Source organism: Pelecanus crispus, chromosome 2 (genome assembly GCF_030463565.1).
Source record: "Pelecanus crispus isolate bPelCri1 chromosome 2, bPelCri1.pri, whole genome shotgun sequence".
Lineage (NCBI taxonomy): Eukaryota > Metazoa > Chordata > Aves > Pelecaniformes > Pelecanidae > Pelecanus > Pelecanus crispus.
The window spans coordinates 17,566,797-17,581,099 of NC_134644.1; the positions used below are offsets into that span (position 1 = coordinate 17,566,797).

General features: G+C 38.0%; 1 protein-coding gene across 1 annotated transcript in view; it reads right to left on the reverse strand.

The window, feature by feature from the left end:
• Positions 1-14,303, reverse strand: part of SVIL (supervillin) — a 58,942-nt gene that overhangs the window by 19,214 nt on the left and 25,425 nt on the right. Inside the window, exons 11-13 of the mRNA XM_075706501.1 lie at positions 3,617-3,764; positions 824-913; positions 655-741 (exon numbers count right to left, since the gene is read on the reverse strand). Of these exons, the coding sequence (XP_075562616.1) occupies positions 655-741; positions 824-913; positions 3,617-3,764 (325 nt within the window). The remainder of the gene's footprint in view (positions 1-654; positions 742-823; positions 914-3,616; positions 3,765-14,303) is intronic.

The following is a 14,303-nucleotide window of genomic DNA, read 5'->3' on the forward strand; positions in this document are numbered from 1 at the left end:
TCACTACTTCAGACTAGTGAGTATGGCACAATCATTACCCTATGCTAGTGCCTCCTCTGCTGAAATGTAAATACGTTTGTAATTTGTAAAATGTCAAATACCATGAACAGAAGGATTTTTGTCTTACAAATGGAGGACAGACATATGAGATGGAAACACCAGAGACTCTAGACAGCTTCATAAGTAGCCTACAAGCTGTACAAGGAAACCATATGAGCTGCTACAGAGAGTCAGTTTTCAAAAAAGCAAGAAGGTGAATGAATTGTGCTTGGGAGCCACTTAGTGTCCTATCTTGATTTTAGTAAGATTAAACTACATTTAAAGTTGTTTCACTGGATATGGCAATATGGTTCAGACTGGCTGTGTGGTTTTAAGAAATATTGCTCTCAAGAGAATGTATACATTGCGTGTAGAGAAGGTTATTCTGGCATTTGTGATTTATTCTATTGTACATTTGTAATACAATGGCATAAGGCTTTTTTGTTAAAATTTAGCAAAGACTGAATCACAAAAATAAACTGTGTGATCAGTAAGTGCAGTCTGAACAAAGAAATATTCAGTTTCTGTTACCAGATATTTTAACTAAAAGGTACTTTAAGCGAGCTACTGAAGTCGAAGAGTGGATACATTGCCACCTTTGGTAACTCTACCAACCTTTGTTATTCAGCCTTCCCAAGAACGATTCCAACTTGTCAAGCTTCATATCTGATTCCAATTGCATATCAGGCCTGGCTTCAATTTCTAAGCAAACCAGAAAGTAAAACTTGTTAATTGACAGGAAATAAAAAAGCCCAAATGTATTTCAGTCATTTTTATTCCTTACCTTCCAAGGGCTTTGTAACTGGAGTGGTAGACTTCTGCCGGTTACTGAAAGGGGATGCTACTGGCGTTAGTGCACTTGGAGAGGCCAGGCCTGCATAAGAACACAGAACATAGGAAATGCAGTCCTGGGTCAGCCCACATTTCCAACAATGACAGGGGAAGCTATTTAGGGAAAGCAGACAAGCCTGGTCACATCCTACAGTCCCTCATACTTCCCCAGCCTCCACAACTGTTGTATTCGGGATGGCAGAGTGTACTGCTCTGCCTGGTCCTTAAATCAAGAGCAGCCTCAGGAACTGTCCCTAAATGGGACAAGAGCAAAGCTTTGTTTCCAAGTGCCTGTAAGCAAGCTAACACAAGATACATGCTTTCTCTTGAGTACAGTCATTTTGCTTGTTTTCAATGTAGCAGCAATTCACTTGGTCTACATTTTGGCCTCCAGTTCTACCACAAGCCACATTTTAAAAACACGCAACTGTTCTGAACAAAAAGGTATGGTTAGCAGGGAAAATACCAGGTTCTTGCTTGGCACCTTCACCACCACCACCCCCTCACCGTCTTTTTTAATTTAAACCCATCTCTATTAATACACATAGCATGATGCATCTGACCTGTGAATGCTGTCCCTGGATTAAGCAGTAATTCTTGGGCCCTGTTGCATTTTTAAGAACATGTAGAAATAGAAGTACGAAATGGAAGAACAAAATGGAAGTCAGAGTCCCCACCATATCAAGCACTACTCCCACCTTTTGTTGTACTCTCCTCCCTCCTTTTCAGTAACTATCATAAAGCAATTCATTCTGGACCCAATGGATATAAGATGACTTTTTTTTTTTTAGTTCTTTTCATGTGAATCTACATTGCTTCAGCAAGAGAAATGGCACTACATAGGTTTCATGGTTTTTATTAGGTAGAAAAGCATACTGAAGCGAAGAATTGCATCTATTATCTCTTGTTGCCTAGACTCTCAGTAAATGGGGAAATTGACATTTAAACTTTCCTCTAATATCTATTTTCCACTTAGCCATAGCTTACTAATTACTAAGCCACATAAGTTTAAGCTTTTGGTTATTTTGATCGGATTAAACCGATATTGTGCTGGGAGAATATATACTAACCATGTTTCCACTGTCTTTACTGCAACTCCTAGCAAGTCATAATTGTCAAACACCAAGACAGATTCAGGATATAATTGAGTAGCTTTTCCAGAAACAATTTCTTCCCTGTTACCTAAGAGACTCAAAATTCCAGCAGGTTTTAAGTCAACTGGTAAACCCTTCATCAAGACATACATGAGAGTACACAGCTCTTAAGCAGCTCTCCCAGGACCTAATCCACAAGACCACATGGAGAGCAACTTCAGATGTTAGTAAAGGATCACCTTCCAATTAGGACTGAAATATTTTCAGCCATAAGAAGCAATTAAAATACAGCATCTGTGCACATGTATATAACAAGGATTCAATTTTGCATTGCTTTCTCATCATCTCTTAAATTAAAAACTCATCATGATAATTTATTCTTTTAGGCAACAAAAATAGCACACATCTGAATAAAATCCCACTTGGGCTACTTTTATTGATGCCACTGTCAGTGGATTACCTTGCTTCTCCAAAAGAATGATCGCAGCACCTAAAGAGATCCTTTCAAGGTATTTTTCTTTTCCCATTAAAAAAAGCAAATGCTATCACTTTCTATTCCTTTCCAAAGACCAATCATTTAGCAAAAAAAAAAAAACCACCTCAAAAAGCAGTCTGTGGACAACTGAACACTTTTTCTTGGTGACCCTCCAAAATAGGTTAGTCTTTAAACACTGACCACTGGCATTTCTAGCAGCAAAACAATGTAAGCAGCAGCTAAAATATGCTACTAATAAGTGTAATTCCTAATACCATGTATCTGTTTATCTGCCAACAGAACGTGGCTTGGATTGCAAATGGAGTTACTCCCTGTTGCAATACTGTCCTCATCCAACAATGATTTTTTTTTGGTGGTTGTCATTTAACTCAAGGTTCATTGTTGTTGTGTTTAATAACCAAGTTCTTGCAACAAAACAAAATTTAGTATTCATTAACCACAGGAGATCACTTTAGGTGCTTTCTTCCCAAAGCCATCATCTCACCAGGCACACTGCATGAACAGCTATATTTCTACCACGTACAGCCTTCAGACGCTTCTGTCCAGTTCAGAAGAATGACTGCATCTGGAAACACTGACTGAATTAAAGAGATCCCAAAAATATCAACATTGCTCCCTTGTCATTTCTGTTCCCTGGTTCTATGAAGAAATCTGTTCAGTGATTTCTTCAGCCAAACACAACACTTCTAAGTGTTGTCCAAAACAGCATCCATAAAAATAACACGTGTTTGCTAAATATTCCCAGTGATCCTAGGAACAGGGGAAGTGCCAGCAATAGCAACAACTAGATTTCACAACTTGTCTCTAGACAGTGCACCTGGGTTTTCAAAGGAAAAATGAATAAGAAAGAATAATCCAGCTGTGCCCTCTGGGTTGTATTAGAAGGAAAAATGAAACACATGACTGTTTAAGTGATTGGCTACCACCAGTCAGAGCCCAGTAATAACTGAATGGTAGTGCAACAGTGCAGGACAAACTGGATCAATACCAACAGCCACAAGAAGCTAGAGTGAACAGCCTCACGGCTTGATATTCAGTTAAACGGTCCTCCTCTTGCTAAACATGGATACTGTTTCTGCATAGCTTTAGCTTGACTTTATTTTGACTAGACAAATAAGCAGTGACTTATTTATATTAGGATCATTTCATCACTGACCTTTTTTTACCATTCGCCCAGCTACAGTGAACTGTGTGGAGTCATTGGCTGCTCCTTTACCCTTGGACTTCCAGGCTTCTTCTCGAGCTGTAATCAGGTGTTTCCTTTCTTCAATGGTCATCTGACTCTCCTGGTTATCTGCCATTCTCTGCTTTTTTGGGGGAAAAGAGAAAGAGATATTTAAAAAACAAATAAACCGACCAGGATGTAGCAAAGGACTGACTGAACATTTCAACTGTTAGCTGTAGAGGGAAGAGAACAGGAGAAAAAGCTACTAAAGGAAGGTCACAGACACAGACAGCTTAGTGACCCTGACAAGCTTCACTGTCTTGCTGCCCCATTACACTGTGAAGATAAGGTTTTGGTCTACGCTCTTCGACCTTTCCTTCAAACTACCAGCCAAGGCAAATGGCATCCCTCTAAGCAAAGCAAACCATTACTCTGAGTATTTTCCAGACCTTGTTCTTTTGAAGCATGACTTGCTATACTAGTGAGATCACTAAACTGACTTTCAGCAGATGTTTTCAAGTGTGCAAATCTGCAGGTGGCACAGGGAATAAAATGAAGAAGTGTAACTTCAGTTTGTGATTTCTGCCTCACTCTCTTACAGTAACTCAATTCTCCAGGCAGAATTGGCAGCCTTATCTCTCCAGAGGCTGCTCACTTTAGTTCCTATGTCAGCTTGCTCTACTGAATATTTTTCCAATGACTCTGATCATCTCCTTTTTTTTCAGGTCACCCTCAGCTTTCCTCACTTGCTTTAGAGGGTAGCAGCCAACAGCTTGAGTGATTAGAAGCAGCTAGGAGCACTAAGTATCTTAGAGCCCTCCTAACACAAAGGATTGATGATGGTGCATTAAATGGGAAAGAAACTGAATTTACATACTCTGCTGTAGCTAGGTCAGGCCAAAGAAATACTGCTTCAATGCACTTATCTTAAAAAAGTAGCAACATTTCAGGGATTATACTGCATAGAATTCAAGTATAAAAGTATTTTTAGTGCATGGGACTGTCAACTCTAGAATTACTTCCAAGTTGTGTGCCATTTGGCATTTTTCTTCACAACCTAGCTGCTAGAATTAAAAAAAAAAAAATGAAAAACTAAAGCTTTATCACAGCTCTAGCTCATACAACCACAGAGAGGAAATGAAAAAGGACCCAAAAGCTTGTGAACATAAAGTAAACACTCTTCTCCATTTCAAGATACAAGGAAGAGATGTAAACTCAGATATTCTTATTTATTTCTTTTCTTAAAATCAAACAGACTAAATAAAACAGTCATTTTCTATAAAAACTCTTGTGACTGCAGAGGACACACTGAAATAGAGATTTCGTAGCTTTCAGCATTTACCAGGAACAGTATCCATCAGCCAGAAGAGTAAAGACAAGCCAGGAAGTGGCTTGTACAAAGACCTAGGACATGAAAGCCCTCCACTCCTTCCTCTGGTTGCGTGTACCTCCACAGCCTTCTGCAGCAACACTTCCTCTCAATTTATTAGGAAAGATAGCTGGGGAGCCAGACGCTATGACTGCAAGTCATGATAATCAAGATAAAATCCTCTGATTTTTCCTTAGAACTCCAAAATGTTCAATAGAAATAACAAGATGTAAGTCTATTGAATATTGTTTCCTCTTCTGTAAGAGCGTCTGAATACTTTAAATAAAAAGACTGGAAGTATCACTTCCCCCAATCTCTACCCATTCCAATGTCCGAAGCACAGGCACCTCTGGGATGAACAGCTGATAGAAAAAAAACCCCACAGCAACAGACTAAAGGAGATCTTGGCAGGAAATGAATGATGAAAAAAATGAAACTCGGAGCAATTCCATATTGGATCTCTTCGTTATGCATGAAGATTCCCACCTTCCTCTATTAATAAACAAATTCACTAAAAAAAAAAGATAAGCCGAATAGACACCAAGCAACCCCTAACCTATTTAATTTGCTGTAACAGTCCTGGTGAAAAAAAAAAGTATATGTGATGCTTAAAAGCAAGAATAATTTTCTATAGCTGGAAAACTAACATGAGCCAATGCAATTGTCAAAAGACATTTCAGAACAATTACACCTGCTAATTGGGAGTAGTTTAGAAAGCCTTCACAATTGCCAAGTGACAGCATTTATGGAGGAATGAGTTGGTCAAAACACATTCTGGTTGGGACAAAATATGGCAAGAAAGGTAAAACTCGACAAGCTTTTCAGTGCAAATTTTATTTCAGAGTAAAAAATAAAATTAAGATAAGAAAGGAGAATAAATCTCAAATTTGTAATTGTGACATTTTGATAAGGGAAGCTAAAGACCCCAACAAAAAGCCAAAACAAGAATTGTTTTAGTGTATCAGGAATGAATAAAAACTTAAGAAGACAACAGCTCCAATGCTATTTTTCCATTAAACAAAAAAGGCTGTTATATTCAATGAAATATCCTAATTTGTCATGAAAAATACATCCATGTGTTCACTGATATCTCTTGTTTCAGAAAAATGATAAATTCCTAAAATGAAGTGAAACAGAAAAAGGATCAGATGAGTTGGCACCCAACAACACGAAACAACTGGAACAGGAGATACCCCAAACGCAAGCAGCGATTTTAAAAAAAGCCTTTGAAAATGGGAAAATGTATAGGACTGATAAAAGCTCAGAGGGGAACAATATTTAGAAGAAGTAGAACTAAAGCATGTCGGTACAGGTCACACAAGCTGTGTGTTCCATAAACTCATGGGAAGACTGCTGTAAGACAATCAATAAAGAATTAAAGCACAGGCATGTAATTAATGCCATTCCACATGGCATTATGGAAAACAGGTTTAATCAAAATGGTAAGTTTGATGAGATCTACTATGATTAAATATGTTAACACAGTTACCTCTGATTTCTTTAATATATTTGACTTAATCACAGATGACATTCTCAGTTTTTTTTAAGCAATATAAAAATATCAGTGCAGCTTACAAGCTGCAAACTAGTTAAATGACTCAAAAATTATTTCTAAACAGAAGAGAGCCATGCAGTGATCTGATTTGTCCCAGCTTTGATCAAAATGTTTTCATGCACGTGGAGAAAAGACACAGTTCTGCTGAGAAGACCCTCAGGATGACACCAACATAATGAAGATAAAGAAGAAATAATCACGTAGATGGGTAAAAAAAGGTTATCAGAAAAATCTGGTAAACAAGGCTTTTAAGAGAAATGTTATTTGAAAAGGGAAACGAGCAAAAACCAAGCTTAGAAGACAGAAAAAGATGAGAAAAATTTCCATGGAACAGTTGTTCTGAACATATAATCTACACTGCAATATCTCATCCATTTCCAGCCTCTACACTTCTATCCAGGATGCTGACAATTTTGAAAGGAAAGGGCTAAAATATTTTTTTCAAGATTTGAAAAAATCTACCTCCGATTAAATCAGATGAATATTTATTTTTACTGAAGAGAGGGTTAAGTTTCAGCCAGCGAGAGTAATTACACATGAAAGATTACTTAATATTGCAGTGAATTTTCTGTATGTTGACAGTTTAGAGTAAACACTGCGTATTTTTCTAAAAGATCTGTTTTAAGTCTGAGAAGGAGTTATAGACTGGATGCAAGAACAGTTAGAAACAGGGGTAACTTTTCTCCCACTGCTTGGCTAGGTTGGATGATGATATTGGTCTTTTCTAGCACTACAACACATTTCTTGAGGGTATGCACAAGCACTCCATTGTTTCTGCAGCATCAGTTCCTGCTAAGGAAGGGCCCACATCTAAGCAATGCTCCATTTTGTACCCTACAATTTTCCAGTCGAAGTAGTGTCCCCTTTAGGTCACAAGAACACACCTGAGAGTGGTCTGTTAGCATGCTGGTTTGTTGTTTGGGGTTTTGTTTTGGTTTGTTTTTTGATGCAAGAAATAAGAGAATTCACGCTTTTCTATTTTGAAGATAAAGACTGACTGCCCCTACCTGGGAGAGTCTGAACCAAGAATGAACATAGAAAAATGTATTTTTCAAAAGGGGGATCCATTTAAAACCAGTGTTATAAATTATATAAAAGAAGAATCCAAAAACTATCTATTTGCTTTTTAATACAAGTCGCTTCTCTGGTTTAGGCTCTTAAGAGAAAAAAAGTACAAGAATCCAACAGCTGTACAAGCTGTACATTTGCACCTGGAATACTGTGTCCAGTTTTGGGCCCCTCAGTACAAGAAAAACATTGACGTGCTGGAGCATGTTCAGAGAAGGGCAATGAAGCTGGTGAAGGGTCTGGAGCACAGGCCTTATGAGGAGCGGCTGAGGGAACTGGGGTTGTTTAGCCTGGAGAAGAGGAAGCTGAGGGGAGACCTTATCGCTCTCTACAACTACCTGAAAGGAGGCTGCAGTGAGGTGGGTGTTGGTCTCTTCTCCCATGTAGTTAGCAAAAGGATGAGAGCAAACGGCCTCAAGCTGCATCAGGGGAGGTTTAGATTGGATATCAGGAAAAAATTTCTTCACAGAAAGGGTAGTCAAGCATTGGAACAGGCTACCCAGAGAGGTGGTGGAGTCACCATCCCTGGAAGTGTTCAAAAAACGGGTAGACGTGGCACTTTGGGACATGGTTTTGTAGGCATGGTGGTGTTGGGTTGATGGTTGGACTGATGATCTTAGAGACCCTTTCCAACCTTAACAATTCCTAGTTTTACTCATTAAAAAATAATCCAGGCACCAAGCCATGAAACATGACATTAATTATTACTCTACCCTTAATTGGTTTAGTGGTGGACTTGGTAGTGTTAGGTTAATGGTTGGACTGGATGATCTTAAAGGTCTTTTCCAACCTAAATGATTCTAAGTATGGAAAAGTTTCTGCATGGTTTTCCTCTGCAACTTTATATGGGTCTTGTTATAAGGAGAAAACCCAAACGCAGGTCTTCCTGTTCAAAAGTGGTTTGAGCAAAATAGAACATACTCAACTCGCTTTTGGTGCAAACAACAAAATGATTGTTTCAGAAAAATACCAAACAAATCTGTATGTACTTTGACACTATGCTAGAAGGAAGCAGCTTTCTAAGAGGGCAGGATGTAGCTCACCACAGTCAATGGAAAGATGAACACTTTTTGGGTGTTCCCCTTTTAAGATAGATGGGATGACCAGCCCATTGAAGGACCTCCTCTCACTACGAGAGCAATATTATGTTAAGTTAGACTATTTATTTACCTTCTAGATACATAGAGCTGGTGAACTCTGTCAGATATCCTATTCATTTTGTTGTGAAGTAAATAGTAATAATGCTATATTAAATCCAGAGCTTACAGAGAAGAGGTAACACTAACGCATTTCAGGTACTAGCTCCAAATTTAATTTTTAATTAAAAAAAAAAAAAAATCAGAGTAAAAGATCATCCTCAAAAACAGCTATGAAAGTGAACGTGGAAACGGTAAATATCACTAGTAAAAATTTTTATTGTAGTTCCAATAGCCTCTGCCATAATCATCGTCCTCTGTTCTAACAGTGAATACCTGCCCCTTGGATTCACTGCCATTACGCATGCTGGTCAGAATGCTCCCCACGTGACATACATTGTGTTTTGTGTGGGAATGAAGAACCCAATGGATTGCTTGTAGTACTACAACCACAGATCTGCGCTGGGAGGCAAGGGACAAGGAGGTGTAATAAAGCAGAATTAGATTTCATAGATCTATTGAGACCTTCCAGTGAACTCTCTTTGTTTTCTTGTGTTTTTCTTCAACTTGTTTCTTTGCCTGCTCCTGCCTTTGGTTTTTTTAACTCTGATCATGTGAAACAGGTTCTGTTTGCTCAGATCAAGATCCAGTATTCTACTTGTGCTTAAAGACAACTTTGTTATGTAGCTCTAGCTGAAGAAAGGTTATATTTCTTATTATCTATTAATTCTTCATAAGTAAGTTCTTCAAATTGTTTGTGATGGAATTGCAGAGGTATGGACATGATTTTGAGGAACATTTCACATGAAACTTCTCTAACATTTACTGGAACAGCAGCAGAACTCTATTCCCAAGCAAACACAAAGTTATCTCTGTTGCCACAAGTTGCTTTGGGAATGTGCATCATAGATCTGAATGTAATTTTCTGTCTTACTCCTCCCTCCAATAATTAAGTAGGAAGTTTATACAGCATTTCACCTTCCATCTCCAAGGATGACGTTCATCAGAAATCAGAGAGCTTGATTCTTTCAAACTAGTACTACAGACCTTAAAGGAAGAAAGAGAGAGAGAAGCAGGAAGATGGGACAGTCAGAGAATAGAAGCAGGATGTGCCAAGGCAAAAATCCTTTAAACAGGGACTAGGGAAAAGCACTATAGGAAAGTCACCTCTGAACAAAAGCAGCTTGTTTTTTATAGTCAATAAATTACATGATTTTATGTCTTACATTGTATATGCGCATCACTTACAGAGAAATCAGGGTATGCAGCATTTTATTCTAAAATAAATGCCGTGCAGTTACATATTGCTCCTTTTATATACCTTTTTTAACAGCTTCCAAGTATTCAGTGTTATAATGAATGCAATATAATGAATGCAATAATGTCTCCTTCATTTACTTTCTCACCTATATAGTCTAACAGATACAGAATCTTTAGAAAAGCAACCATAAGAGAAACACTAACAATGCATACTGAAGAAGAGTACACAGCATAGTGGCATAATACTATGTTTCTTTAAAGCAGCATTTACTAAGCTGGTTAATCAGTTAAGAGGATTACTAATTTCCTATGTAAAAAAAAAAAAAAAAATCCCACAACTGTCAAAATGTGCTTACTTGAAATTGTTGAGCATTTAAATTGTGCAGACTTTTGCTCACCTGATTAATAGGTAGAAAAGGATGAAATTTATGGAGAGCAGGTATAACGGGAGAGTAAGTAGAAGCATATACAGGTTCCTATGACAAGGACAGAAGCAAAGCAAAGGAATTAGAAAAGAACTGGACTATCAGAAATGGAGACTGGGGGGGAGTAACTCATCTTCTCCTAATTTCTTAAAATGAAGTACATCTGAATCTTTTAATCTTCTAGAAATGTTTTGCCTGTTGGAAAGCCAGAGGTCAAAAATGTTGTCATAATACAACAGCATGTTTACCAAAGCCATTCCATGCAGGAATTAAACAAGTTAGGAACAATATCACTGCAACTCAACACGAAACGAAACAACACAGCCAAAAGATACACTTTTCATATGCTGATAATTTTTATGTCTCTGTTTTCATGCACCATTAAATTGATGAACCATGTCAACCACAATGTGAATAATTCTGCTGCAAATTTAATCAGACCCTGCTAAATAACAAGCCATCTATTTTCTGGATGAAAGGAAAGAAATGCTTACTAAAACTGGGATACTCAAAAGCTATCTGGAGTGAATTGCTAAGCCCAGAGCACTCAGCGAAGGTGAGTTCACCATTCTAAACAAAGCCTACAAATAACCCCTGCCTCAGAGCTGGGCTTACCCAAAGCTGATTAGACATGGCTTTATCATCCATAATTCCTCTTCCTTTCTATCAGTTAAAGCAAATGTGGAACATCGCACACAATATGGGTAAATGCAGCTCATTAGAGTGGCTCAAAAAGAAGCATAATCATTAGAGTTTCAGCTTTGATTAGAACTGGATACGAGCACTTGGTGGATGCCATTTATGAAATGGATAAAACTATTACCACAGCAAGAGACTAATATTTTGCCTAAAGGCCACTTTTTAAGGGCTTACCCCCTTTAAGATTTTTATACACTTCATCTCTGAGTAATTTTGAATTGACTGTTCAGCCCTAGCCTTCAACACCAGCGCTGAGCTGCAATTTGAACTTGCTATAAGAATTAAGTGCATTTCAAATGTCATTCACTGCTTTAATGGGACTGCAATGCAGCTGGTAATCACATTAATCAGGGACTCTTAAAAATGGCTGACTACAAAATAGGAATTTTCATTCCAGTAAATCTTGCTATTTTGATACTAAGGGAAGATTTTAAAGTTAGTTAATTTTTCTACCCATGAAAAAACTCAACCAACTGGAAGTCTTCCATCCAACCTAAGATGATGAATACAAATATACCAAATCCAAAATATTTTTCCCAAATAAAATGGATTTTTTTCCAGTAAGACATTCCTTAGTGTACAGTTGTTCCCTTGATGTTAGAGCTATTCTTTGAATTGTCCAAGTATGTTTTACTGTACATATAAATAATTTAAGAAGTCTCACAGCTTCCAACAAATTTCCCCCTTATGTGCAGCAATCATCAAAACAGATGCTGGACCTCTAAGTAAATCTCAACTTCCCCCCTCATCTGTATCTCCCTCAGTTAATTCCTTAGTCCCTTTTTCCCCCCTACTTGAGGTTGCTCTGTCAGCTTTTCCATGAATTTTACTGTTTTTCTACAGTTTAGCCTACATATAAATGACTATAACACATTTGGAGAAATATCTCACCATGGATACAACTGTGCAGAAGCATTTTGACTAGAAGTGATCAAAAAGCACTATTTAATGTAACTATTTTATTAAGAGTACGAGTCTTTCAACTTTTGTTGTTTATAAGAAATCTAAATGTACTCTAGTAACTTCTGTTTTATACAGCTATGCTTCAATAATCAAATCTCCAGAACAAGTTAGATAACCTTTTAAGAGGGAGACACACACACACACAAAAGAAAACCTAAAAAGGTGTCTGACTACATTAACAGAAGTGACATACTGCAACTAAAATCTTCAGACTTTATTTTGAACCAGCAGGGCATGACAGAAGTTTACACACCCTTGCTGTTGATGCATGACTGCCATGGTGGAAATTGTATTTTAACTAGCTCAAAACACAGTAATCAATACAATTCCTGCATTTTTATTGCAGTCCAGCAACAGAAAGCACCAAGATTTTTACGTACATCGTAGTCTCAAAGCTGTTCTACAAATAGAGACTTCAGTGGCACACTGCTTCATGGTCCTCAAAGGATAATAGCCATCACATTGGTTAATTATCAATAATAGTATTTCCAGATGTAAGGGCAGCTGACATGGTGTGTTGCAAGCAGTGTGGTCAACTTAGTGAAGCTTTACATTATTTATCATGTATCACATAATGAATCAGCATCACAATATCAATACAGTTCAGGGAGTTGTGTATCTAATAAGATAACATTTTTTCTTATACATCCAAGATTTTACCCATTGGCAGACATGCAAATCCTTTGATTTAGGCTCTAAATAGCCAAGAGCTAACATGAACCAACGAAGTGGGCGACCCAGTGTCACAGAAACTCCCACTGCTAGCATTGTCACTTCAAAGCTTGTACCCTTCAAGCACTTCATGCTCACTTACTTGCTTTAAAAGCCTAACTTGTGCTGTGCTGAGTGAAGTTGCTGCACATGGTAACACAGCAGGGAGGATATGGGTGCTGGGGAGCGAGAAGAGAGAACAAAGGTTTCGTCTCTGCCTAAATCTTGGCAGCTGCTTAAAGCTTTTTCTCAACCCCATTGTCTTTAGTTGGAGTACATTTGTTATCTGATCTCAACAGTTGTCATTTTGGAGACTAGCCTGTTAAAAATGTGACCGCAGTTTTGCTTTCCTCGCTGAAACTACTTTTGCTTTAGGAGATCTTTCAAACTAGCAACTGGATTTTTGAGCAAGTCCACAGGGCAAAACTGGAACAAAACCCATAAACCAAACTGCAAAAATCAGCTTGCTTGTTTTTCTGTCCAGTTAATACACAACTGTTGATGAGTCACATGTTTTGGCACAGGTTTATCCTCAATAATGACAGACTGTGTAACAACTCCTTACTTGTAATACACTGATGGAACAGGAGACTTTTTGTTATTGTTTGCCTATACTATTTAATAGAATCAGCGTTTTCACAATTAAATAATTGGATCCAAAGATTACTGTCCCACAAGTAAATTTATAACACAAATTTTATCTTCACTTGTCCTCTGTGAAAATACTCCTTCAAAAATTAAGGGCTTTTGAAACAACCTATTTTATCTGACACCGTCATTTTCAAAATAGTAGACTCAGAAGGGAAGCAAGTGTAAATTAGTCCTGTAGTTTGAACCAGCAGTCCATTTTGAAGCAAATCTCCCAGTCACCCTCACCTTCTGTGGTTTGGTTCACAGTGCAGAATGCACAGACTTTTGGATGAAACTAAGCCTTGAAGCGCACTCCGGGATTCCCATGTAACACCAGTGCTGCTAAGGGCAGCCAGGCCACAGGAGCAGACTAAATTTAGCCTGAAGCAAAACTTCATTGAAACAAAACAAGTAAGTACGGCATGGATAGCAGGTCCTCATCAGTAATCATTCTGCTTTACAGATCCACTCCTGCTGGGCAACATAACTTACTCATGTATAGGCATAGCCAGAATGTGCTAATGATGTGAACTTCCCTTTCCTCTACACCTTTCTACCCATCTCCCACTCTATTCACTAACACTGATGAGACAGATGGTTTTGGCTATCCGCAGACACCAAAGATCATGCAAGATAACCAAAAGCCAAATTGCTCATGAATGCTCTGGTACCTGCATTTCCTCAGTGTTTCTAGGATCTAAAATCACTGCTAAAAATCCACTACATGCACAGAGACAATACACTTTAGGAATCTGAAAATTTTACAAGCTCACCCATATTAAGGAAAACATCTGAACTTAAAGTCTTAAGCATTTCATTGGCAGGAAGAAAGGCTTAAATCATTATACCTGTAAATGGGCCA